At 48.8% G+C, this 26881-nt stretch overlaps 1 protein-coding gene across 1 annotated transcript in view; it reads right to left on the minus strand.

Moving 5' to 3' along the window:
• DOCK1 (dedicator of cytokinesis 1) overlaps positions 1 to 26881 on the minus strand; it is a 1311419-nt gene that overhangs the window by 33436 nt on the left and 1251102 nt on the right. The window contains exons 49-50 of the mRNA XM_078643512.1: positions 25999 to 26197; positions 22233 to 22377 (exon numbers count right to left, since the gene is read on the minus strand). Of these exons, the coding sequence (XP_078499638.1) occupies positions 22233 to 22377; positions 25999 to 26197 (344 nt within the window). The remainder of the gene's footprint in view (positions 1 to 22232; positions 22378 to 25998; positions 26198 to 26881) is intronic.

Genomic DNA, 26881 nt, shown 5'->3' on the forward strand with positions numbered 1-26881 from the left:
TCACCAGTACCCTCCAGTTGCTAAAGTTTTCCTCTGGGTGTCTGACGGGCACCATCTAAAGTGTTGCCCTTTGTCCCTCTCGGTTCCTCCCCTTTACTCACAGGGGCCCTCCCGTCCCCTGACCTTCAGGACTTCTGCCCATCTCCCTCAGACCATCCTTGTCCCCCGGGCCCTCACCGGTGTGCGCGTAGCTGACGGGCACCCTCCAGATGCTGAAGTGCATGGACACGGAGCTGAAGTACTTGCCGAAGGCCAGCGGCAGGATGCTCCAGTGGTAGAGACGCGGCGGCGGGCACGGCCCAGGCCTGCAGCAGCGGCGGCAGCAGGGTGCAGATGGCCATGAAGTGGAAGAGGGAGACTGTGACCGGGTAGGAGAAGGACGTGAGCAGCACCTTGTTCACCACGTTGCCGCCGGCGCTCAGCGTGTACCAGAGCAGGCAGAGCAACGCCACGCGCGCGCCCTGGCGCATGGACGGGCCCTCGGCAGGCAACCGGTGACAGTTGGATTTCCAGTTCAATAACACACCCAGTTTTCTTGACACTTAATATGGGCAGGTATAAAAACTGAGACGTCGATGCCAGCCGTTCAAATTAATTGCAAGTAAACAGAATACCTGCAAAACATTTGCTATAAGTGAAAAACAACGTCGAACAGTGGGCGGGCGGGAGGGAGAAGGCACGGACAACGGGAGGGAGGGCGGGGGATAAACAAGACGAGGTAGGCTCGGATGAACTTAAGAGATCATAGATAGGCTGGACAGCATCGAACACGGACAGTGGGCAGGCGGGAGGGAGGAGGCACGGACAGTGGGCGGGCGGGCGGGAGGGAGAACTTCGAGAAGGCACGGACAACGGGACGGCGAGAGGGAGGGTGTGGGGGGCGGGACTTAAAAAAATACACGGAAACGCCCCCGAATCGCGCCGTGACAGGGGAAACAGTGATGGACAATCATGTCTTCCAATAGCTAGCCAGGCGAAACCTAAAAAAGTGAAAATTCTACCTGAAACAAAGGTGGATCTCCCATCCGTATTACTTCAATTGAGACTTGCATTTCCCTTAGCTGTGCATTGCATCTTCACTTCAGATCTGCAGAAGGAAGGATGTGGGGTTTTGTCTCTGCCTTACTTATCATTAGGAGTCATCCTGACAGTGCGCTTGAGAAATATTGACTGGGCTACTGACTCAACATAGGATGGTAGGCACTATGAGGGCAGTACTTGATGGAACAATAAGTACTCCATGAGTCACGGATTGTTTGGTCTAATATCAAATGTCCTTTTTGTAAAGTCTTTATTCAACAATTTGGGTTCGAGGAGCAATCTAAACTACGTGTATTTGGGTTCCTAATGCTATGACAGGTTTGGAAGGTTCTCCTGAGCTTTTTACTTCAATGGATCTTCCCATGTGCTTTTATTAACTGACCTTTGGCTGATATATTTATTGTTCATGTTCCAATTTGGTACCAATTGGGCTGTTTTACACAAGTATCCACTACCTTCTCTCCATTCAGCCTTGTGCTTGGTGCCGATGACTCCCATTCAGGACACAAGTGAAGGGATTTAATGATGTCTGGTCAGAAGTTTTGTTTTTTCAGGCTCAAATTCAGAAAGGACTGTGATTCTGCACTCACTTTGCTCTGTGTTATTGTGAGGTAGGGATTTGTAGGAGTAGTAGGACCCCGACAAGAGAGTTATTATCAATATCCTTGACCACAGGTATGATCATGGGCACAAAATTGAGTGCTTCTTCGTAAGTCACATCTTGGTTTTCTATCTTAATGGTTTTTTTCCCAGTGTACGGAGTACCCTGATTCAATTTTTAAGACACAATCAAGCAGAGAAGGTTTTCTTTGAACCAGAGGTATACACGGGCAAACACTTATTTGTTGTTAACTCGACTTCGAGTGGTGGATCAGTGTGTTGGTAGTGAACATTTGGAATGGAAACAGCTACTGTACTGTAATTTGTGGTAGCAGCCACAGCTAGATGTCAAGCAATAGCAAGGAGGTTGAGGGCCAGAGTAGTACATTTTATAACTCCATGACTTGTATGGCTCAAAACCACAACATCTGGAATGTTGACTGCTATTCTGGGGTAAAGACTGGGTACATTGAAGGACAGTGCATGTGAATCCTTTCTCTCATATTGACTTTAATCAAGAAAGATTTGTCTGTAGTGCCATAAGCAGATGAGATATCAGGGTGCATCAGCGCTGCTTGGCAGTGCTATGAAGCAGTCTTCCCTGATTTTTGGCAATGTAAGTTTCTTGTAATGGCTTGAATCAAGGACATTGTGTTTTTAATAGAAAAATGATGATTGCTGCTTCACAGCACCATCCTGAACACCTCACCTTTGCATGTTCACCAATGGTTTCTTGGTGCTTATAATATAATACTGGATCGACTGAGAGCCTAACTTGATGTTACTAAATGTCATACGCCTGTTTAAATACCCAGGCTTTCAGCCTTCCATGGAAGATCCCAAGATCCTGATCCAGCCGAATTTTGGCTGGTAAAGCTTTCCAAATAGAAGGGGCCACTACTGAAAAGCTTCGACCTCTTGACCTATGTTACGTGTTTTCCTCACTGGATCTCAGGTTGTGGGAGGGTTTATACTGCTTAACTAGTTCTGTCAGAGGGTTGTATGATGGAACAACTAGTTCCTCTACCCCACATACCTAAACAACCTGGTCTGTATAACCACCGCGTCTTAACCACGCATTGCTTTACCACGCATGCCTTTACCACGAATTTTCATGGTAAATGCATGCACGGTAAAGAAGTATGCGTGCTAAGGTTACCTCCCCTCGCCCCTCCGTCTTAAGGTACAAACTCCAACCCCCCTCCTGCCCTGAAGTGCAAATACCCCTACCCCCTCCCAACCTCCACGTTGTGTCCTCCCCTTGCCCTAATGCCTAAAACCCTGTCTTGAATACTACCCCGCCCTCCTCTAAGCCCTAAAAGTTTACCCGACCTCCCCTTGAGTCCTAAAAATGACCCCGCTCTCCCCTAATCCCTACAAACTACACCATCCCCTCCCTGAACTCTAAAAACAACACCTAAAAAATACCCCGAACCCCCCCTGAAAAGTACAATGTAACCCCCACCCATAAAAACCACCACGAACCCCCTACTCCTGAAAACTACCCGAACCCCCTCCACCCCTTAAAACTACCCCAAACCCCACCACACCTGAAAACTACCCCAAACCCCTATCCACCCATGAAAACTACCCCTAATCCCTCACGCCTGAAAATTACCCTAAATCCCCCCACCCCAAAAACTACCCCGAACCCTCTCCACCCCTTTAAACTACCCTGAACCCCCTCCACTCCTTAAAACTACCCCGGACTCCCATCATCCCATAAAACTACCCTGAACCCCCATCACCCCCGAAAACCACCCCAAACCTCCTCCATCCCTTAAAACTACCCCGAACCCCCAACACCCCATAAAACTATCCCGAACCCCCACCACCCTGGAAAACTACCACAACCCCCCCCAGACCCAGCCCCAGGATCACTTACCTGCCGGTGTCGCTTCCCAACTATCCTCTTTCCCCACCTATTCCAAACACAAGAGTTCAATTTGCCTTAACCACACATGTGCCTGGTAAAGGCAAATTCGTTGTTCGGGCAAGCATGGTTACGCTTGCGGGCTTCCGAAACTTGTGGCTCTGCCCTCGTAGTTCCGGATGTTTTCCCTGTCAGAGAGATGGGGCCGGTATTGTTCAAATTCTTGCACACCAGGCAGCACTTTGAAGAGCAAATTTGCTCCTGTATTGGAAGCCAGTGCATCTAGCTTAATAAAGGTGTTGACTGTGTCTACCTTGGGAGGAGAAAGATCAGTCATGCTGCTTCATTCTGAACAATTTGTGCAAGGCAGAGTGAGGTAGGCCCACATTGACAGAATTAGCATAATCAAATCTTGAGTTAAAAAGTAAAGTTACAATTAATTTCTTTGCTTTCATAGACAAAAGCGGTGTAATTTTCCTCATAGTTTTTAATAGAAAGAAGCATTTAGATACTATAGCTTCTAACTGAGAATTTATTATGAGGTTATCATCCATCACTACCCCAAGACTCTCGGCAGAAGTTACTGGAGTTGGTGCTGACCAAATATTGGCCTTATTTTTCATCAAGGCAATTTCAGCCTTGTCAGTATTTAACTTCAGCTGATTGCTAGCCATCCAGCTTGCAATGAATCTCGTAGCATTTTGGAAAGTTTCATACGATGCAGGAGTGTTAACCATATGAAATGGTAGTTTGGAATCATATGGGTAAGTGTACGCCCTGCAGCCAGAAATGTATGGGGCGCAAAGGTGAAAATGGACTCTTCGATAAAGTGTGCTGGGCAAATTTGGAAATGTTAATGTTGCATTTGTTTTCAATATCTCTTCCTCATTCCTGGGGTTTGAGGCTGAATGTTTTGCCTTAATGCTTGATTATGATGGTGAAGAGTGCTGGGTGTAATGAAGCTTGGTGGTTGTTTGTTATGGACGTGGGTATGTTACCAGTGGGGTCTCCATGAACAGAAGCAACATCTAACTGTTACTGGGCATCGTTTTGAGTGTTTTATGAAGCACCTCTGGGCTAGTAAGTTTCCAAACCATGCTAATGTTCTCTTTTAGTTGGATTGATACACAGTAACCCGTATGCCTTTTGAGTTTGATACATTTTTGCTGCTTAATCTTGGTGCATATATTTTAAAACTCATATTTGCTTACTTTCTCAATCTCAATGAATTACCAGTGCAGAATCTAGACAATCTTCAAGAGTATGTGATCAATGAGTGATCTCCCAATAGCCCAGGTTGCAACATTCAGTTTAAAAGGATTCAGTGTTGAATGTAAAATATATGATATATCTAGCACATGGCAGGCTTTTGAAGTGGGTATTTTACTATTTTACTAGATTCATGACTTCCACCATTTCACCTACTAGTCTAATTCGCATTTATAATGATGAGAAAAAGAAAGGATATCAGTATACCAGTTAGGAATTCTGCAGTCACCACTTCATCCCCTTTTTCAAACATTCTAATGCCGTTAGCCCTATCCCCTAACCTTCCTTGCCCGATGAGATCAATGGGTAGACATGAGTAAACATGTAAGGACTCATGCATTTGCTACTTGCTCTGCCTGATGAGCCTTGTCTACGCAACTTCTCCCCAGGTCCAAGAAAGTCAATTTTTGGACAGTTTAGATCTTCCAACAAAACTACACTCTTGACAGAATCTTATTGGGTTATCTGCAGGCCTATTTAACTTTCCCCATCAAAAAGAGGTTTCCGTCTTTTGGTGGTATTCTCTTAGAGTAGACCACTTTGCTTAGTGTGCTCAAGTTCTGGGGAGGCAATAGCTTGCCTATGTGATCATCTGTTCCTCAGATTGCCAGCTCCCTGCCAGACCATATGCCATGATCATGCCTTTCGTGGGAGTATGGAATGAGTGAGGTAGAGTCAGAATATCAGTAACACATATGCACTCTGAGCACAACTGCAAAAACTAGGTAATCTGAAGCAGGACAGCAACCCTACACTGAGATGGAGAGTCACCAATAAATTCGAGTTTGGAGATCATTTAGCAGGTACATTACTCAGTTTAAAAGTGTCAATTGTTTCTTTGCTAAAGTGTTCTCCTGGCTTAGGGCTGAGTTCCACCCTATAGTATATACCTACTCTGATGTAAGTTCACATTCTGCACCAACATTTGAATCTGCCCAGGTTCTCCTAAATGTTACAGATTATTGATATATTCATGGGTGAGGTGTGGTACGAAGCTCTCTCATTTGGGTGATGCCAGGTTTGGATCATCATATTTCCCCTTAGTTGTCGCCCCTCTATGTGTTTGTGCTCCTTCTTTGGACTGCTGTTGATCAGACTTGGCAACATGATTTAAGGTCCAAATTAGCTTTTTACACGGCAGTGGAACTAGATTATAGGAAACCATAATGGGCTGTGGCCTTTTGCTTGATTTGTTTTGTGTGTTTGCATAGGTTGTCTAGTATTACTGGGTATTTTTCTAGGTTGTTCTTGGTACAGGCAGGGTAGGCATCTCAAGTATTTTATTTGGTGGTAATGGACTATCCCTTGTATTTGGTCCCCTTTTGATTTGGAGCCCATTGTTGTGTGGAGTTTTCCTCCTGTGAATTCCTTTATATTTGTTGGTGTGCTGGCTGTGTGGTCATGGTTGAGATGTCATGGAACCCAGGCATTTTGAATGGAGATTACTATAGGATGGTTTGCTATCGCTTAGTATTTTGTAAAAACATCTACTAGGGACATCACTTTTCAGTACCAGTAGGAAGTCTTGAAGATACCAAAAATTACAAATCTGTAGCTTCAAGAACTAAGTCTGTATTTGTAAATCTGATCTTTAGGCTGTTTTAGCTGGATGCTATGAACAGTCTTTGGTGATTAGTCTGAATTTAAGAACAAGTTATTTACCTTTGATAATGCTCTTTCTCGTGGATACTCTAACTGCAGATTCTTCACCTTAAGAATATCCCATGGTGCCGGACTGGATCTGGAAGACTTTTCAGCTTAGCCTTTGTGCACAAGTAGGTGGCGGCATGCAGCGCAATGTTGATTCTGCTCTGCCCAAGATATGATGACTGAAGCCACCCAAGTGTGCTGACAGCAGTTTCTTTCTCGACGTTGTCCACACCCTCAGACGCAGAGCCCAAAAACACACTGTTCATGCTAGTTTGCAGATCTCTAATTTACGACATTTATAGATGGAAAAGAGTCCATTCCACAGAATGATGAGGTGGCAGAGCAGTGAGGAATTTGTGGTTAGTTGGAGTAGCGATCAGATACTGCATTACCAAAGGTAAGTAACTAGTACTTCTGACAGATGCTCCTAACCGCAGATTCCCTGCATTAAGAATATATACCAAAACTGTACCACCACCGTTGGTGGGTATGTGGAATGACTTAGACCAAAAACTCCTGCAGGATCGACCAAACAGCTGAAATGTCCTGCCCTTTCAACCTGGCTGTCAAGGCAGTAGCACTTCATGAACATGTTCAGTGACCAAGTTGCAGCCTTACAAGTTTTAGGGACAGGGAATAGCGTGCAAACACGGCGGTAGCTTTTTGGCCCTGGTGGAATAGGCCCTCAAGCCTTCTGGAAGTTACTTTTTAGCTATTGTATGTCAGATATGAATGCAGAGGATTATCCATCTGGGCAAAGTCTGTTTCTGCACCACTTTTCCTTTCTTTACCTTAGAGAACCCAAAGAGCTAATCAGCCACCTGATGGTCTTTAGTGTGATCAATGTAATAGTGGAGTGCTCTTTTGGGGACCCAACGATGTAGTCTCTTCTTTTGAGGGGTTAGGTAGCACAAAGAATATCAGAAAAATGATGGGTTGCCTAGTGTGAAAGGAAGTCACAATTTTCGTGAGAAAGGTTGCTCTAGCCCCAGCACCAGTTTGTCTGGAAAGAAGATGCTGTAAGGTGGATGGACTGACAGAGCTTGAAGCTCACTCATATCACAAACTGAGGTTATTTGAAGGATTAGAACCATCTTCAGCTTACTATGCATAGGGAACAGCTATCCAATGGTTCAAAAGGAGTAAACATAAGGACAGTAACAATCAAATAACGTCCCACTGCAGCACACTAAAGATTAAGAGGGAAATATGCGGATGAAACCTTAGAAAGAATGTACCTCAACATGTGATTTGAACAAGGGCGGTTGGGCCAGTCCTTTCAAAAAAGCTCAAAGCGCCAACAGATAACTTTTAACAACGGTCACTGCAAGCCCCTGCTGGATGAAAGACAGAACTAATAGCAACACATTAGAAAGTTTAGCTTGCAACAGGTGCCACACCAAGCCACAAACTTGTCCCAACAATTGGCGTAAACAGATTTTAAAGATGGTCGAATGACTGCTAGAATGACATTCAGTACTTCGGGAGGTAGATTGTGCAGGCACCATGATGCTGCAATATAAAATCCTCCCGATACGGCGGCGTGATCGGATAATAGATGCTCATGATCAGAAGTTCTGGATACCGCACTCTCCTGGCACAATCTGGGGTCACTAGAATGACAATTTGTGATTTGGGCCTCGTCATTCTTCACCTTCATCAGAACTTGTGGCAGGAGAGGTAGAGGCTGAAAAGGTATACAGGTGACCACTCTAGGCAGAGTGCGTCTCTGAGAGGCAACCTTTTTGGTATCTCCAACATGCAAAGGTGTTGACACTGTGCATTCTCAGAGGTGGCGAAGAGATAGGGCTAGGGTTCTCCCCATTGCTGGAAGATGCACTGTGCCGCTTTTGCATGGATCTGCCATTTATGATACACTTTGTGTCGCTGGCTAATGCACAAGTTACTTACCTTCGGTAACGATATATCTGTAAGAAACAGTAGTTAGTATTAGATTCCTTACCTTAGAATATCCCCAGGCATCAGACTTGATCTGGAAAATTTTGCGTAGCAGTACCCCTGCGCGTCGGTAGGCGTCGTCTGCGGCTCCGCGTCCGTCATCGGCATCGTTGACGCCGGGATGACGTCGCCGGAGTACTTAGACGCCGCCCTCGCGCGCTGACGTCAGTTCTTATACACAGCTTTTCCGCGCCAGAAACGCAGAGTCATGATAAAAACCAACACTGGTGCCATGAAAACTAGGGCCCTGAAAGAGGATGACCTTAACCCTAGATATCGGTTTGCAGAACGGGGAGGATGGGTGGGGCGGTAAGGAATCTAATACTAATGAATATGCTACTTACCAATATGCATCTGTTCTTGGCATGTAGAGCTCCTGACATTCATATCTATAGCATAGATCGCCGCCTAGTGTTGGGTCCGAATGATTGCACATTGTTGTCCTGGAAGAGTCTTCGAAGTATCACGAGATAGGTGGCTCCTCCCCTGGACTACAGTGCGCATGGGCATCGACTCCATCCCCAGATTGTTTTAGCCATTGTGGCGAAGATGGAGTGTAACAGTGTGAGCGATGGCCATGCTAAGAGTAAGTGTAAATTCTGCAGCCGCTACAGGCGCCGGGGAGGAGGGCGGGCGATATGAATGTCAGCAGCCCTACATGCCAAGAACAGATGCATACTGGTAAGTAGCATATTCAGTTCGAGGCATGTGGGCTGCTGAATTCATATCTATAGCATAGAATATATAGCAGTCCCTCCATTAGCGGCGGCCGCCTGTGCCAGCTGCAGACGTCTGAAAAAGTGTTTTTAGAACAGCCTGCCCTACAGCTGCTTGGAGTGCACATCTACACAGTAGTGTTTAGTAAATGTGTGTGGGGTAGACCATGTGGCTGCTCTACAAATGTCTTCCAAAGGGATATTACCAAGGAAAGCCATGGAGGCCCCCAACTTGCGGGTGGAGTGGGCTCTGGGGGGGACCGTTAAAGTGCGCTTAGCCTTTTGATAGCAAATTTGAATACACTTAACGATCCACCTGGCTATACCTGCTTTGGAAATGGGGTTGCCTTTGTGTTGGGCAGAAAAGGCAACAAAGAGTTGTTTCGTCTTCCTAAAATCTTTGGTCCTATCGATGTAGTACATCAAAGCTCGTTTGACGTCAAGAGTGTGGAGCATTCTTTCAGCCACTGTCTCTGGGTTTTGAAAGAACACAGGCAGTTCAATAGTCTGATTGACATGGAACTGTGAAACCACCTTAGGAAGAAATTTAGGGTTAGTGCGCAGCACCACCCTGTTTGAGTGAATCTGTATGAATGGCTCTTGTACTGTGAGCGCCTGGAGCTCACTAACACGTCGCAGTGACGTTATGGCTATTAGGAAAGCCACTTTCCATGTTAAGAACTGAATCTCGCATGAATGTAGAGGCTCAAAAGGTGGACCCATCAGTCTGGTGAGGACCACATTAAGGTTCCATACAGGAGCTGGCGGGGTTCTGGGAGGAATGACCCGTTTCAGTCCTTCTAGAAAGGCTTTAATGGCAGGCACTCTGAAAACTGAGAGATGCTGCCTGTTTTGGAGATAAGCCGCTATGGCGGATAAGTGTATCCGAATGGAAGCATATGCTAGATTGCATTTGTAAAGATGTAACAAATAACAAATTATGTTGTGAGTAGATGCATCTAGCGGGTTGATGTGTTCTGCACAGTAAATGACAAACCGCTTCCAATTTGCTGCATAGCATGCTCTGGTGTTGGGCTTTCTTGCCTCCCGTATGATATCCATGCAGTCGGGAGGTAAGTTAAGCTAGCCAAGTTCTAAGACCTCAGGAGCCAGATCGCCAGGTTGAGCTGTTGCGGATCTGGGTGCTGAATGTCGCCATGGCTCTGCGTCAAAAGTCTGGGTGTGAGGTGCAGCCTTTGATGCGGTACCACGGAGAGTTCTAGAAACGTGGTGTACCATGGTTGGCGTGCCCACGTTGGAGCAACCAGGATGAGTGTCATCGAGTGTTGCTTTAGCTTTCGTGCTACCAGCGGTATGAGAGGTGCTGGGGGAAAAGCGTACGCAAATCTGCCTGACCAGTTCATCCATATCGCATTGCCCTGCAACTGTGGGTGAGGGAACCTGGCGGCAAAGCTTTGGCATTTTGCGTTTTCCCTTGTGGCGAACAGGTCTATCTCTGGATGACCCCACTGCTGGAAGTACGGGCGGAGTACTGATGGATGTATCTCCCACTCGTGCATTTGGTGGCTGTACCTGCTGAGCAGATCCGCCATCTGATTGTCCTTGCCCAGGAGGTGTTCCGCCATGAGGAAGATGTTCCTCTGAATGGCCCACTTCCACATGCTCTGAGCCAGATGAGACAACTGTGGAGAGTGTGTACCTCCCTGCTTTTGAATATAGTACATGGCTGTCATGTTGTCCGTCCGGATCAACACGACTTTGTTGCACAGATGTACCTTGAATGCCTTCATCGCCATGAAGATTGCCATCAGTTCTAGGTAGTTGATGTGCATCTTCTGTTGCTGCGTTGTCCATAGTCCCTGCACTGTGTAGTGGAGTACATGAGCTCCCCATCCCTGGAGAGATGCGTCTGTCGTCAGGATAATCTGTGGCACAGGCTCCTGGAACGGTCGGCCCTTGCAAAGGTTGTGTGGATTCCACCAATGCAGAGAGTTGTATGGCCGACCGGTCACCAACACTAGGTCTTTCAACTGTCCATGAGCCTGAGTCCACTGGTGCGCCAAGCAATCTTGAAGCGGACGCATATGTAGTCTTGCGTGCGGGACTATGAAAATGCAGGAGGCCATCATGACTATCAACTGCATGAACACTCGTGCCGGAAGCGAGCGTTGCGGCCTGAACTTCTGGATCAGCGACTGAATGCTGTCGATCCTCACAGAATTTGGCTGAGCCGTGGCTGCCAGAGTATTTATTGTCGCGCCCAGATACTGCCGCACATGGGCTGACTGAAGGTGCGACTTTGGATAATTTAGTGAGAATCCCAGATCGTGAAGAAGGTGAATGGTGTGGGACATGTTGGCAGCGCACCGCTGGGCCGACTTTGCTTGGACAAGCCAGTCGTCCAGATAAGGGTAGACATGAACATTCTGCCTCCTGAGGTGCGCAGCCACTGTCGCCAGGCATTTTGTGAACACCCTGGACGCTGTGGTCACTCCGAAAGGGAGGACCTTGAATTGATAATGCTTATTCTGAATGGTGAATCTGAGGTACTTTCTGTGTGACGGATGTAGTGGAATGTGAAAATATGCATCCTTGAGATCTAATGTTGCGAGGAAGTCTCCCTGATTGAGCAACGGAAGAACCTGCTGCAGCGTGAGCATGTGAAAGTGTTCTGAGAGAATGTACTGGTTTAGGGGCCTGAGATCCAGTATGGGTCTGAGGGACCCGTCCTTTTTCGGGATCAGGAAGTACAGTGAGTACACTCCTGAGCCTCTGTCCTCCACCGGCACGAGCTCTATTGCCCCTTTTTGCAGCATGACGAGCACCTCTTGCTGCAATAAGTGCAAATGCTCTGTTGACATAGGACGGTGCCTTGGTGGGATGTTGGGTGGAGTGGACGTTAACTCCAGACAATAACCGTACTGGATAAGTTTTCTGACCCACCTGTCTGTGGTGATGGATTTCCAGACTGGCAGGAACTGCTGGAGTCTCCCCCCCGACAGGTGTTGTATGGTCGGGGGGCAGTGACAAGGCGTCACTGTTTGTTGGTGGCAGAGTATCGGGAGTTGTTGTTTCCACGACCTCTGCCCTTGGTGCTATTGCCACGATAACCGCCTCTACTCTGCTTGTTGTAAGAGGTCTGCGCCCCACCTTTAGTGTACTGTGATTGCTGGGACATCTGGCCTCTGGAAACACCTCTATTGCTTGAGCGACGAAAAGTACTACCCCTGAACTGTTGGCACTGGAGAGCCCCCATGGACTTTGCAGTCTCGGTATCTTTCTTTATTTTTTCCAGGGTGGTATCCACCTCAGGTCCAAATAAGTGATCAGGGTTTACAGGCTGATTGAGGATGGTGGTTTGTATCTCCGGTTAGAACCCGGAGATTCTGAGCCAGGCCTGACGCCGCAACATCACACTTGTGTTAATGGCTCTGGCCGCGGTGTCCGCTGCGTCCAGTGCACATTTAATAGAAGCATTTGAGATGAGCTTCCCTTCCTGAATAAGCATCTCCGCTGCCTCTTTATACTGATCTGGCAAGTGTTGTAACAGGGTCTCTAGTGTATCATAGTGTGCCCTGTCATATCCGGCCAAGAGTGCCCGAGTGTTTGAAATACGCCAGATATTGGCCGCTTGAGCCGCCACCCTCTTCCCTGATGCTTCTAGCACTTTAGATTCCTTGTCAGGGGGAGGAGCATCACCAGTGGTTTGAGAATTTGCCCTCTTCCGGGCATTTGAAACAACCAGAGAGTCCAACGGCAACTGGCCCTTGATGTGGGTAGGGTCGCCAGGTGCCGGCTTATACTTCTTTTCAATCCTGGGGTTTATAACCCTGGCACGTGTGGGTTCCTTAAAAATGTCTGCAGCATGTTTCAGAACCCCCTTTAGCATTGGCAGAGTCTTGACAGTCTTTTCAGAGGTGGAAAAGGTATCAAACAGGAAGTCCACCTCAACAGGGTCAGCATGCAGCTGGACGTCGTGATTTTTAGCCGCCCTCTCAATTAGAGCATTAAATGCCACAGAATCCTCAGTAGGAGAGGTTTTGACATTATACACTTGAGTGTCCGGGGCAGTTTGCGGATCCCCAGGGTCCCCTGCACCTGCCCATGAGTCCTGGTGATCCTCAGGATCAGTGTCGGCAGGGAAGTTGTACTCCTCATCATCCCCCTCCCCAGCCTCCACATCTGAATAAGTGGGTAAGGGTGGAGCAATGGTCCGAGGCCGTGGATTAATCGGCTCAACCAGAACTGGGGAATCCGTAGAAGGCTTTTTGCATTTCAAAGGAATTGTGTAGGACTCCATAGGCTGTGCCGGCGTGATCTTTCTCTTGTAGAGTGAAAGTTTACCGGTGTCGGCGTCGATAAATTGTTCCGACTGCTCCTCCATTAGGGGTTGTCGATGCTTCGAGCTCACAACTGGCTGAGGAGGCTTCGACCCCGTAGACACCTTCATGGGCGCGTCGACCGTCCTTGGTGCGAATGCCTTCGGCGCAACTTTCGGCGGCAGCGTGAACTGGATTGGCGCGAGGACTTTGGCGTCTTGGCAGCGGGCTTCGGGGTGGAAGTATCCTTCGGATCGACCGCGGAAGCCTTGTTCCTGATGCGTTGCAAGGAGTCCGACACCTGCTTTGTGAAGGATGCGGACCGTTTCGTCGACCCGACAGGCGTTCTCGGTCTACCAGCATGTGCAGACTCGAGCGCAGAACTTTTGGCCTTCTCCGGCCGATGTGCAGGATCTGCCGCTTTTGGAGCGCCGTGCCCTCCTTCCGTGACGACGGCCTTCGGCGCCGACGGTTTCGGGTCGGCGGCCTTGACAATCGGTTTTGGTGCCCCAGTCTTCGGCTCGACGCCCTTGATCGATTTGGGCTCGACGCCCTTGAGTGACTTCGGCTCGACGCCCTTGAGCGACTTCATCGGATCGACAACCTTCTTCGGCTTCGGCTGCCCCGACATGTCGGAAGACGAGGAGGCGACCAGAGCGACAGACGTCTTCTGTTTCGACGGCGTCTCTATCACTTTCGGTTTCGTCGAGACCGAAGCTTTCACTTTCGGTTTCGATTTGACCAATGGCGGCTCCGCAGAAGTGTCCGTAGCCGGGCCCGTAGGCGAGACCGTGGATCCAGGTGCAAGGTCTTGGGTAAGGCCATGTGGCGATCCCTCGACCTGAGCCTTAGTGATTGTTCGAACGGGGCATAGCTCTTCACCTGAGCTATCTTCCGTGGCCCCATAGGCCTCATTGTCGTCTCCTACCTCGTCGACGACTTCTTCTGTATCGAGCACTTCGACGTCTGCGTCGTAGTTGTAGTCTATCTCCTTCACTGGAGTAGAAATCGGCTCTCGATCTTCTTGCTCGTCCGCTTCTTCCCCCTCGAAAATGTCCACCGGTGCCGGGGCCGTCTGCTGGGCCTCCTGGCGCGCCACTCGCCGAAGTCGAAGCGTCTTCTTGGAGCGAAAACTGGAACAAGCCATACAGTTGGCTTCATCGTGATCCGACGACAGGCACTTGTTGCACACCGGGTGGACGTCGATGTGGGGATACTTCGAGTCGCGCACGGGACATCTCTTGAACGGGCTCCGTTCCATGATGTGTCGTCGAAAGTCTGGTTGCGTTGACTGGGCCTCGAGCACCGAAGAGCCACGCGACTCCTCAGGATGTCCGACTCGGGAACTGAGCCGGAACAGAGCTGGGCACCGAACGCAAGACAATACCGACGCTATAGGAAAAGGCCTTCGGACCTAAGGAAAGTTTCTATCGATTCCGATCTTGAGTGATCAAATATGCATCCGAACCCAATGGCGGAAAAAAACAATCTGGGGATGGAGTCGATGCCCATGCGCACTGTAGTCCAGGGGAGGAGCCACCTATCTCGTGATACTTCGAAGACTCTTCCAGGACAACAATGTGCAATCATCCGGACCCAACACTAGGCGGCGATCTGTGCTATAGATATGAATTCAGCAGCCCACATGCCTCGAACCTACTGTTTCTTACAGATATATCGTTGCCGAAGGTAAGTAACTTGTGCATCTGAAAGAAACAGGTTAGTATTAGATTCCTTACCTTAGAATAGATACCCCAGCAATACCAACCCCGGTGGTGGGTCTGCGAACCAATGATCACACCAGAAAGTCCTGGAGAACGGAACGGCCGAAAAAGCCATCTCTCCAGACTTGGCTGTCGAGGCAGTAGTGTCTTGCGAACGTGTGCAGCGAGGCCCACGTAGCTGCCTGACCGATGTCCTGCAAGGGGACTCCCCAACCCAGGGCAGCAGTAGCCGCCGTGGCTACAGCGGAATGGGCACGTAGCCCCACAGGAGTTTCCTTTTTAGCCAGAGAGTAACAAGCCTTGATGCACAAGACGACCCATCGAGAAATGGTCAGTTTGTGCACCGCCCGTCCCTTTTTAGCGCCCAAGTAACCAACAAAGAGTTGGTCATCCACTCGGAACTGGCGTGTGCGATCCAGATAATATGAGAGCGCAAGTTTTGGGTCCAGACGGTGGAGCCTCTCTTCCTCTTTCGAGGGATGCGGAGGCGGAAAGAAGGTGGGCAAGGTGATAGACTGCCCGATGTGGAAGGCTGTGACTACCTTGGGCAGGAAAGAGGGTCGCGTCCGCAACACAACTTTGTCCGGATGGACAGAAAGGAAGAGAGGTTGAGAAGAAAGAGCCTGGAGCTCACTCACTCTCCAGGCAGAGGTGATGGCAACCAGGAATGCAGTCTTAAGAGTAAGGAGACAAAGAGGACAGTTATGAAGTGGCTCGAAGGGAGCGCACATCAGATAAGTCAGAACAAGGTTCAAGTCCCACTGAGGCATCACAAAAGGAACAGGAGGAAACGTATGAGTAATGCCCTTCAAAAATCGACTTACAACCGGGGACTTGAACAAAGAGGGCTGATCAGGGAGCCTTAAGAAGGCGGAGAAGGCAGAGAGGTAGCCCTTTAGAGTGCCCAGAGCAGAGCCCTGCTAGGCAAGAGAAAGGAGAAAGAGGAGAACCTCTGAAAGAGGGGCAGAAAGGGGATCCACAGCCTTTGCTGTGCACCATGGCACAAATTTGTTCCACCTACAGGCATATACCGATTTTGTGGAGGGATGCCTGGCTGCCAGAATCACATTACAGACTTCAGGAGGCAAGTCAAATGGCCTCAACTGCCGCCGCTCAATCTCCACGCATGTAAGTGGAGACTGGACAGGTTCGGGTGGAGGACCGTTCCATGCTGCTGCGACAGAAAGTCCTCCTGAAGAGGTAGACGAATCGGGGATCGACTGACATGCTGAGTAGCTCAGGATACCAGCATCTTCGTGCCCAGTCCGGAGACACAAGGATGACTTGGGCTCGGTCGCGCCTGATTTTCTTCAGCACACTGGGCAGAAGTGGTATAGGGGGAAAGGCGTACAACAGACTGCAACTCCACTCGCGACGAAAAGCGCCTCCGAGCGAGTGCCGCCTTGGAAATTCCAACGCGCAGAACTGATGACATTGCACGTTCTCTTCTGTGGCAAATAGATCTAACCAAGGCTCTCCCCACTGCTGAAAGAGGCCTTGCGCCACGTCCGAGTTCAGACGACATTCGTGATCCATCATGCACCGACGGCTGAGTTTGTCCGCCCTGGCATTCAGGGAACCTGCCAGGTGTTTAACCACCAGGGTCATGCCCTGATGTTCCAGCCACTGCCAGAGGCGCAGAGCCTCCTGGCAAAGGGTCCACGACCCCACCCCGCCCTGTTTGATGCAGTACCACATGGCGGTGGTGTTGTCCATGAACACCTGCACTACACTCCCCCGGACAGAGGGGAGGAATGCCTTCAGTGCAAGCCGGATCGCCCGCAGCTCCAGAAGGTTGATGTGGAGCCGGGACTCCGCCGAAGACCAGAGGGCTCTGATCTCCGCCTCTCCCATGTGGCCCCCCCAGCCCTGGAGGGACGCGTTCATCACAACTATGTGCCCTGTGTGGGGTAGGGAGAGGGACCTGCCGCTGACCCAATCGCGGTCCGTGAGCCACCACTGCAACTGTCTTGCAGTGCCCTCCGAGATCAAGACATGGTCGGACAAGTTGCCCTGATGCTGGGCCCACTGAAACTTCAGGTCCCACTTCAGAGCCCGCATCCGCCACCTGGCGTGATGCACCAGAAGGATGCAGGAGGCCATCAGCCCCAGAAGCCGCAGCGTCAACCTGACCGAGACTCGGGATAAAGGCTGAAAGGTCGTAATCAGAACCTGAATATCCCGAACCCGCTGTTCGGGAGGATAAACCCGAAACTGCGCCGAGCCTAGAACCGCTCCGATGAAGAGGAGCTTCTGAGAGGGACACAGGTGCGACTTCGGCACATTGATGGAGAACCCAACAGTTGCTGGAGGTCGGCCATAGTCTGGAGGTGGCTGACGACTGTCTGGGGCGAGCCCGCCTTCAACAACCAGTCGTCGAGGTAAGGGAAGACAAACCCCTAACCTGCGCAGATGAACTGCGACCACCGTCATCACTTTCGTGAACACCCGTGGGGAGCTGGTAAGGCCGAAGGGGAGCCCGGTAAACTGAAAGTGCTCGTGGCCTACCGTGAACCGCAGGTAGCGCCGTTGGGCCGGCAGGACGGGAATGTGGAAATAGGCGTCCTGCAAGTCCAACGCTACCATCGAGTCTCCCGGGTCTAGGGCAGCTAAGACCTGAGCCAAAGTCAGCATCTTGAGTTTCTCCTTCCGGAGGAAGCCGTTGACGTTCCGGAGGTCCAAGATAGGGCGTAGGCCCCCTTTGCCCTTCTTGGGAACCAGAAAGTAGTGGGAGTAACAACCACACCCTACTTCTGGCCCAGGAACACGCTCGATGGCCCCCTTGGCCAAGAGGGCCGTAACTTCCTCTTGCAGAATTTGCAAGTGGTCCCCCGACACGCGGTGGTACTGCGGTGGCATGGCTGGAGGGGTCGTCTCGAAGGGGAGGGAGTAGCCCCTTCGGACGATTTGCAGCACCCACCTGTCCGATCTGATGGAGCACCAGTGGAGGAGGTGATGGGGAACCTTGCCCCCCACTGGCGTCAAATGGGCCTGAAAGCTCGGACTAGGAAGGCTTGAGGCGGATGCTGCGGGGTGGATGTGGACTGGCCGCGCCGTTGTCCTGTTACCGCCGCAACGGTAACCACGTCCGCCACCGCGCTGAATGTTAGTCTGCGGCCCGTGGCTGGCAGGACGTGTGGGAGCCCCCCTTCCGTGGCCACGAAAGGAGCGCTGGACGGAAGATTGCTGGCGCGGGGCTGACAGGCCCAAGGACTTGGCCGTAGCCCTGGAGTCCTTAAAGCGTTCCAGAGCATGATCTGCCTTGAAGTGGCTTCCATCGAACGGCATGTCCATAAGGGTGTTTTGGACATCGGCCGAAAAGTTGGCGGACCTCAGCCAGGCGTGGCGGTGAACCACCACAGACGTGGAAATCGCTCTTCCTAGCGAGTCTGTGGTATCCAGTCCACATCTGCGTCCCTTCCCTCTGCAAGGGCTTGAGCGAGTTTCGCCCGGGCTCCCTCCAGGCACTCAGGCAGCACATCCGCAACCGTATCCCACAGAGAGTGGGTGTAACGGCCCAAGAGGCACGCGGTGCTGACTGACCTCAACCCCAAACTAAGGGAGGAGAACATCTTCTTTCCGAACTGTTCATACCTCTTGGATTTCCGATCTGGTGGTGCCGTCTGGAATGCGGATTGGGAGGTAGAGGCCTGGATAAACAGACTCTCGGGGTGGGGTGTGTGGACAAGAAACTAGGGGCCGCCGGGGCTGGGCTGTGGCGCCTAGCGACGTTCCTATCTACAGGAGGACCTTTAGTGGGCCTGGACCAAGTGCCCAACAGGACGTCTGTCAGAGACTCATTAAATGGCAGTAGAGGCTCTGGGGAGCTTACCTGCGGTTTAAGGACCTCTGTGAGGATGTTGGACCTCACTGTTGCGACGGGGAGCTCAAGAGCCAAGGCCTTGGCTGCCCTCATCAGCACCACACTATAAGCTGCCCCCTCCTCCGTAGCCACGGTAGGAGGGGAGACAAAACCAGTGTCTGGGGAGGTATCCAGGCCACTGGCTTCCCCTAGTTCCTGTGTCCAGTCCTCATATGACGGGCACTCATGTGCCAGGGGGTCCTCAGACCTCCCCCAGTCTCCCTCGTCGTCCATGTCCTGAAATTCAGGGATAAAGGATGGGCCCAGATCCTCAAAGAATTCCTCTTCGGGCGGCGCCGAATGCAGCGTCGAGCGATGCCGCTCCGACACCGGATCCGGACCAAGGGTTGGACCAGGGACAGTATCGTCCGAGGACGGCGCCGGGGGTAACACCCTAGGGGTTGACGCCGGCGGGGTCGTAAGGTCGACTAGCGGCGACCTGCATCCGGACCCGGATCCAGTGGGGTCTTGCGGCGCCGAAGTCATCAACAGCACCGGGGCCGAAGCTCCCGGCCCGCTTGGGCTCCCGGTCGGGTCCTCTGGGCCCGAAGGCGCCACGGAACCAGACGGAGGAGAGAGTGACCTCATGGCCATGAGGAAGGCGTCGATCTCTTCCGGCGTCGTGTTCTGCCCAGGGACCGGCGGGTATGGAACAGGCCGCGACGCCTGCGGCTCCGGTGGAGCCGCGTTGGCGGTGTCACCCGAACCCCCGGCCGCATCGCGCGAGCGTCAGGGGGAGTCAGAAGAGCGAAGTCGCCTCTTCGACTTCTTGTGCCTCTTACCTGAGGACTTGGAGCCGGAAGAGTGGTGTCGACTCACTGAGCTGTGATGACTCCGGCCCCGCGACCGGTCCCTCGACCTCCTTCCGGACCGGGACCTCGAGCGGCGCGGGGCCGACTGCCGGAGCTCGAGGCAATTATGGGACCGCACCCGCCTAGCCTTCGACGTCATGGCCTGGCAGTCGGGGCACGACTTGTCATCGTGGTCGGGCCCCAGGCAATGTAGGGACCGGCAGTGGGGGTCGGTAACCGACATCAGTCGGTTGCAGTCGGCACAGGGCTTGAACCCGGGCATCCCTACTGGCACCGATGGAGTCGCACGACTCGAAACGGATCCAAAAAGGATCGAAAAAGCTTAGTCAAAAAGTGACTAAAGGGTACCACTGTCTCCGGACCTGCGCTTGCTGGCGCGGAAAAAAGAAGAACGGACGTCAGCGCGCGAGGGCGGCATCTAAGTACTCCGGCGACGTCATCCCGGCGACAACGACGACGGACGAGAAGCCGCAGACGAAGCCTACCGACGCGCAGGGGTACTGCTACGCACAATTTTCCGGATCCAGTCTGACGCCTGGGGATATTCTAAGGTAAGGAATCTAATACTAACCTGTTTCTTTCAGATTTCACCCTCTATGGCATTGTAAAATCGTGCCAGGTGATGTACGATCAGGGTGACTTCCTGACAATTCAATCAGGCTCTGGCACAAAGCTCATGGTCCGCCTCACCCTGCTTCTTGCAGTACAACATGGAGTTGATGTTGTCCATCAGAACTTGAACCAGCGTCTCCTTGATGAACAGCAGGTGGCTTTCAACACCATAAGAATGGCCCGCCATTCCAGCAGGTTGAGAAGGACATCAAAATCCTCTGATCTCTACTAGATGACCTCCCCACCCCAGAAGCGACGCGTTTTTCACCACCATCAGCATAGGGCAGGAAGAGGGATCTGCTGATAATCCAATTGTAGTCGAGCAGCTACCACAGAGAATTTTTTGCATTCTCCTTCAAAACCTGGGTTGAATCCGACAGGTTCCCCACTTGTGCTGCAGATCCCACTGCAGAGCACACATATTCCACTGGGCATGGTCAGCGAGCAGGATACAGGAGGCCAGTAGGCCAAGAAGTCTCAGAACCATCTTCACTAAACCCAGGACGGAGGTTGAAACATATTGATCATAGCCCAAATGTCCTGGACTCATTGTTCTGGAGTGAAGGGCTGCAAGTGCATCATATCCAGAATGGCTCTGAAGAAAGGGAGCCTCTATGAAGGAGTCAGATGTGACTTGGCACACTGATAGAGAACCTGAAAGATGTAAGGAGGTACGCCATCATCTGGAGGTAGTCTGAAACTGAATGTGGCGAGCATGCCTTCAACAGTTAGTCTTCGAGGTAGGAGAAGGCCGGTACCCCGACCTCCAAAGGTATGCTGCAAACACCACTATCACGTAAAGGGTTACTGGTAAGGCCAAAGGTGAACACAGAAAACAGAAAATTCTTGTGCTTCACTTTGAACAGCAGGAGCAGGCGGTCTACTTGGTTCATCTGGTATGAATGATCTGTGCCAAATTGGTGCAAAATTGAATGGACTACCTTCCCAGCAAATAGCTGTAATTGACTGGACATCAGACCTATATAAGCAGTACATCTTCTGTTGTTTAGTGCACCACAATTCAACATGTCTGCTCAGCCAAGGAGTTTGTTTTCTAAGTTCAGGACGTTATTAATGTTTCCATTATTATTACTACAGATATTACAGTCTGCGTCTACAGCTTTTCTCCTAGTACCCTAATCCTCCAGTGGTTCTACAGCTCTGCTACTGGAGAAAGCAGACTTCTAAGCTTCCACAGTAAAAAATCTAGTGTCACTAAAATCATGAAGCTACAACTCTTATCGTGGAACATCAGTAGTTACACTCCTGACATTCTACTACAACATTGTTTTCAAAAGGACTTGCATCCAAGATGTAGTTTAGGCTGCGTAACTTGCTCCTTGTAGCCGCAGTTACTGTAGGGACATACAGTTTTCGCTTCCAGAGGGAACCATCTAACTTTTGAGTATGTTAGCCAACTGATCTAAACAAAGTGCTTAAAAAGTTGAATTATGCTTTCCTGAACCCCGTGGCAACCACTAGATTACCTGGTATGTTGTCTGACCTGGAATTCTGATATTTTTTCTATTAAATGACATGGATTTTGGGGTTTTGCACCAAGCAAATGACTTCAGTATTTTATCAATGTTCATTAAACTAATCTTCGAAACAGTAGTTAACTATTCTGCAGATGGAGAGTATAAATAACGACATATAACACAATTGCCAACACCATATTGTAGGACTAAACTAATTCACCAAATGATTAAGCTTAGCAGATGGCAAGAAAAGTAAATGCATCATTGCATACAAAAACAGAATGATAATAAGAATATAAATAAGAATACTAATAATATGTCAACACATTGAGTAAGTATTGCATTTCGTAACTTACTTGTGCGTAAACTGAAAGACTGCTTCAGTCGTGGTGTTACTGGAGGAGGACCTTGTTGTATTGCCGGTGACGCAGAAAAACGCCTATCATTTCCAGTTACATTGATAACCTGGCTCTTTGGCCTCTGCGGCCTTAGTGGGCTGATCTAGAATAAAAAAGACATAATTGCTGCAATAAGAAAATAGTTTCCTAACTATCTGGATCTTGTAGTGCATGCATTAATTTTAAGTTTCAGAAAGTAGCGGCTAATTAATAACCCAGATGTTTTTAATCCATCCAATGTCTTTGTGATGTTACCAAAATAGGTTTGCCAGTAAATGACTACTTGTATAAAGTGAACTGAACATTTGAGTGGCCGGAACCAATCCACCTGCAGTTGGGCCAGACATCGAACCGCACTGACATTTCATATCATGTGTGGGGAGTTTATCACTGAGAATATTCAGCTGGCTTCAGTTCTCATAAACTTGATATACATCACCTACTTCACATTTCTAATGAATGCACAGTCCAAGTGTTATCTTATATTTTAGCCGCTGATGTCCAGCAGTTTTAAATGCTTGCCCTTTACAAGTCATAGGTTCTACAAAATAAACCATATTATTCAATACATACATTTTCTGTGAACATGTAAATTATTGCGGTGTCTGTTTAGACAGACTGCATGGATACCACTATTATCCAGGTCCAATGGTAAGGAACTTTATAATCTGGTTGCAGTAGATGAGAGGAGAGGGAAAACCTAAAAGCACTAAAGCTGATATTCTATCGAACAACTTATTTCCAAGCAAAGCTAAGCTCTTCCGGAGAGAAAAAGAACTAACTTGTACCAGAGCAACTAAGGCTTTCGTTTCGGCAGCTCGATGAAGCTGAATTATTTAACTCTGCAGAAGTTGGAGTTTGCTAGAAAAAACGCAGAAAAAGGAAATAAACAATGCCTTGACAAACATACATACCTAATGCAATAAAATGTTATACTACACACTGTGCTTCTCGAAACTAAATCAATAATATTCAATACAATCAAAAGCAGGAGGAAACGAAACCAGTTCAAAATTAAATAAAGGCATACAAAAAATATATATATACTATGTGAAAATTGAACTAAACACCAAGGACAATTGTGTAACGTGACTGCTCTTGTAAAGTAGTATGCTCACTGACGAGGTTGGACCCACTAACAAATGCATCGTTTTTTGGTGGGGGGATTTTATTTAAAGTTGGAGCAATGGGGTTATGCTGGTGCTCGCTTTCAGAGAGGATAGGGCTGTGCATTTCGAGCTGGAATTATTCAACGGAAGCATAATCAAAGCGGATATGTATTTGACTGGTCACCTTCTGTAAATAAAGATGCAAGCAACTGAATAATGGTAATGCTTGCACCCAGACTGGTGCCGCATCATGATGGGCTTTGCTGGCGCTGCGCATAACTGAGCATCGGCTTTATGCACCCACAGTGCATATGGTGATTTCATTTAACCTAATATTTCTCTTAGTTAGTGCTTTATTTCCAGGTAGTACATCTCGGAAACAGCGAGCAAGGTTGAACTCTTTCTGTTTCTGACCTGTAAAGTCTGAAAATAAATGACTAACTCAGAGAAATGTTTGACAATGTTGGGGTGGACAGTTCTTATTGAGGCACGCACAAGGCTGATTTGTACACGGCTAACCCTATTTAATGATAGAGACAGCCAAGAGAACAATGATATGGAGTGCACCTAGGTTCATTACCATTGGTTCAGATTAATTTAAACATGTTTTGTGTTTGGGAATGCCTATATAATTGACTATAAACTATTCACACTACTGCTGCTAGGCTGATATATGAGCTTAATGATCAGACATCTGCCAGGAAGTAGGTGACTTTAAGGTCTTCTGCCTAACACCGGACAGGATATATTAGGAGCCCATCCTTTGCATGAAGAAGTATTCGTTGCTTTACTCCATCTTGAGCTCTTAAAACTTCAGCTTCTTACTTCTCTAAGGTACTCTACCTTGTTCAGATTGGGTATCTCTCATTTACTTATTTGGCTGCCTTTGTCTAGAATGAGCTCTATATAAGTCTGTGACAGGAGAAAGAATGGCTGGCTTTCAGAAAAATCTTGAAAACTTGGATTTCCACTTAATGGAAACAATGGAAATTGGTATCAGTCATTCCCCTGAGAAAGGGCACTCAGGGTATCAGTACAAAACTACAAATCAAATCCATTTGTCAGTTTTTGAACTGCTGCATCTCAATACACTAAATGTGCAAGAGTGAAGCATCATTCGAGACCGCGGATGGTTATTCATCAATTACTTGTCTCTCGGCTGCACTAAGGACCATGACAAGGAAGTGGCAACACCCTCATTACTTACCGGTTATCAAAATTACCCTGAGACTTACAATTCCATTTTACTGAGCTACTTTTAAATCACCTTCCCTGTGGTTCTTTGTTGGATATAATAAGTTGATTTACTGCTTATAAGTCAACAACTGAGGCTTTGCTGGGAGGAGAGTGAACGTACTTAATTAATCAATCAATCATAACACTTGTATAGCGCGCTACTCACCCGGAAGGGTCTCAGGGCGCTGGGGGGTGGGGAGGTCCGCTAATGCTCGAACAGCCAGGTCTTGAGTTGTCTCCTGAAGGTGAGGTGGTCCTGGGTCAGCCGAAGGTGGATGGGGAGGGAGTTCCATGTCTTGGCCGCCAGGTAGGAGAAGGATCTGTCTCCGGCGGTGGCTCTTCGGATGCGTGGTACGGCGGCGAGGGCGAGGCTGGCGGATCGTAGTTGACGGGTGGGCGTGTGGAAGGTCAGGCGGTCGTTGAGGTACTTGGGGCCCAGGTTGTGGAGAGACTTGTGTGCGTGGGTGAGGAGCCTGAACGTGATCCTCTTGTTGACGGGGAGCCGGTGCAAAGAGGGCAAAAGGATTTCAATGGGAAAGTATATAGGTATTTTAGGGAGCAAATGCATTGTTAATATTTGTAAGTAGAAGGGTAAAAGGTGATATTCCCTGGAATTTTGGGTTTACATTCAAAGACTGATACTCTTTTTAGATAGACCCAACAATCACTGAAAGCTCGCATGCTAGACAGCAACTATGTAAACTCCAATTCTAGCGATGTACTCCTTTAATTGCTGGAGCTAATGAAGGAGAAATATGAGCCTGCCTATCACTGAGGTTTGGAGGAAAAAGTCATTTTTTTTCCAAGTCAACGAGGTAAAGTAACTCTCTGCCGCAATCAGATGTCAGTCACGTTTTACCCTGTTGTATTATTCGCTTTAAAAAGCATATCAGCACTAGGCTTGACTACCAATTTACAGACAAGCTCTTATATTGTTCATTGTCATTTATAATGAATCTAAATCCTTGGCGACTTAGTATTAGTTCAGGAGAACAGAAAAAGAAAATGGTTTACGATTTCCACATAATTGCTTCAGGGGATGTGTACATGTTTTTTCGAGATTTACTCATATTAAACATATTAATCCAAATCCCTACTGCATACCTTCAATTTAGGAAACCGATCAGGGAGTTGCCTTGCCTTTCCCATATTTATCAAAGTACAACTAGACCCAAAATAAAATCATAACAATCTGACATGCCTGGGATGCATTTCACTATTCGAGTCATGCGCCCACATTTCGCCATAAAATATAATGAATGCTTGTTTTTTATCTCCACTGTGTTAAGTCAGAATACGGCACAATTCCATTCCAGCACAAAAACAAAAGAGAAAAACAAGCAATAGAAATTACAAAAGGGTCTATTGGCTCAAATTACCGTCTCTGAGAGGATGACAGCATCGGGCTGCTGCACAACGATCTCCGCCGTTTTTAATTCCTTGTCGAATATTTCCTGGTGCTTGCTATTTCTCTTCTCCTTCTTCCTCTCCTTCCTTTCTTTTTCTGGTTCGTCCCTGTCGAGTTTATCTTGAGATCTAAAATACGTCTTTTTTGGAAGAAGGGGCTCAAGAACAAACCTGCAAAAATATAAGCAACCGTTAGGAAAATAAATCCATGCATAAACCCACTGTATTTGCTAGATATATGGAACTGCTATCACAAGGTTCTCACAGAAGTGGAGGAGTGTAGAAAATGGAGCACCTTACCTTTCATTACCCGCCTCTCTTTCGTCCCACTCTGGTCAGAACGAGAAAGAATGGTTCATTATGCCAGGCCACTTTCAGGCTCTCTTGGTCTCTTACTACCACTGTCTGTCTACAAGGGTGGGGACGCCCAAAAACGAGCCCAGTTTCAGTTCCTCAGTCAAGAGGTGTGTTTCCTCCAGAGCCTAAATGCCCTAAAGGTTTCATTTACTTGTAGGAATATGTCTTACTCAGGACTGGGTGATATAGAGACCACGGCTGCAAACTAAGTTTAATGTGAGGCGCCAAGAGCCTCACATTAAACCGTAGCTTGGTCAGTAAGATTGGGTGGGGGATGGGGGGGGCGGGGTAAGCGCAGATTTCCCGACCTGGCATATAATGTAAAAGTACTTTATTTGACAAGCAGGGTGCTTGAGTGGGGCTTAAGAGGCAACGGAAAAAGAGAGGAATATGGAATAATCGGAGTACTAAATGAGAGAAACAATATTTTGTAAAATACACATTTTTAGGGCTTTCAAAACAGACATGAGTGAGAGTATGTGTGTGTTTTTGTTAGTG

The sequence above is a fragment of the Lissotriton helveticus genome, chromosome 5_1 (assembly GCF_964261635.1).
Source record: "Lissotriton helveticus chromosome 5_1, aLisHel1.1, whole genome shotgun sequence".
In the NCBI taxonomy this organism is placed as follows: domain Eukaryota; kingdom Metazoa; phylum Chordata; class Amphibia; order Caudata; family Salamandridae; genus Lissotriton; species Lissotriton helveticus.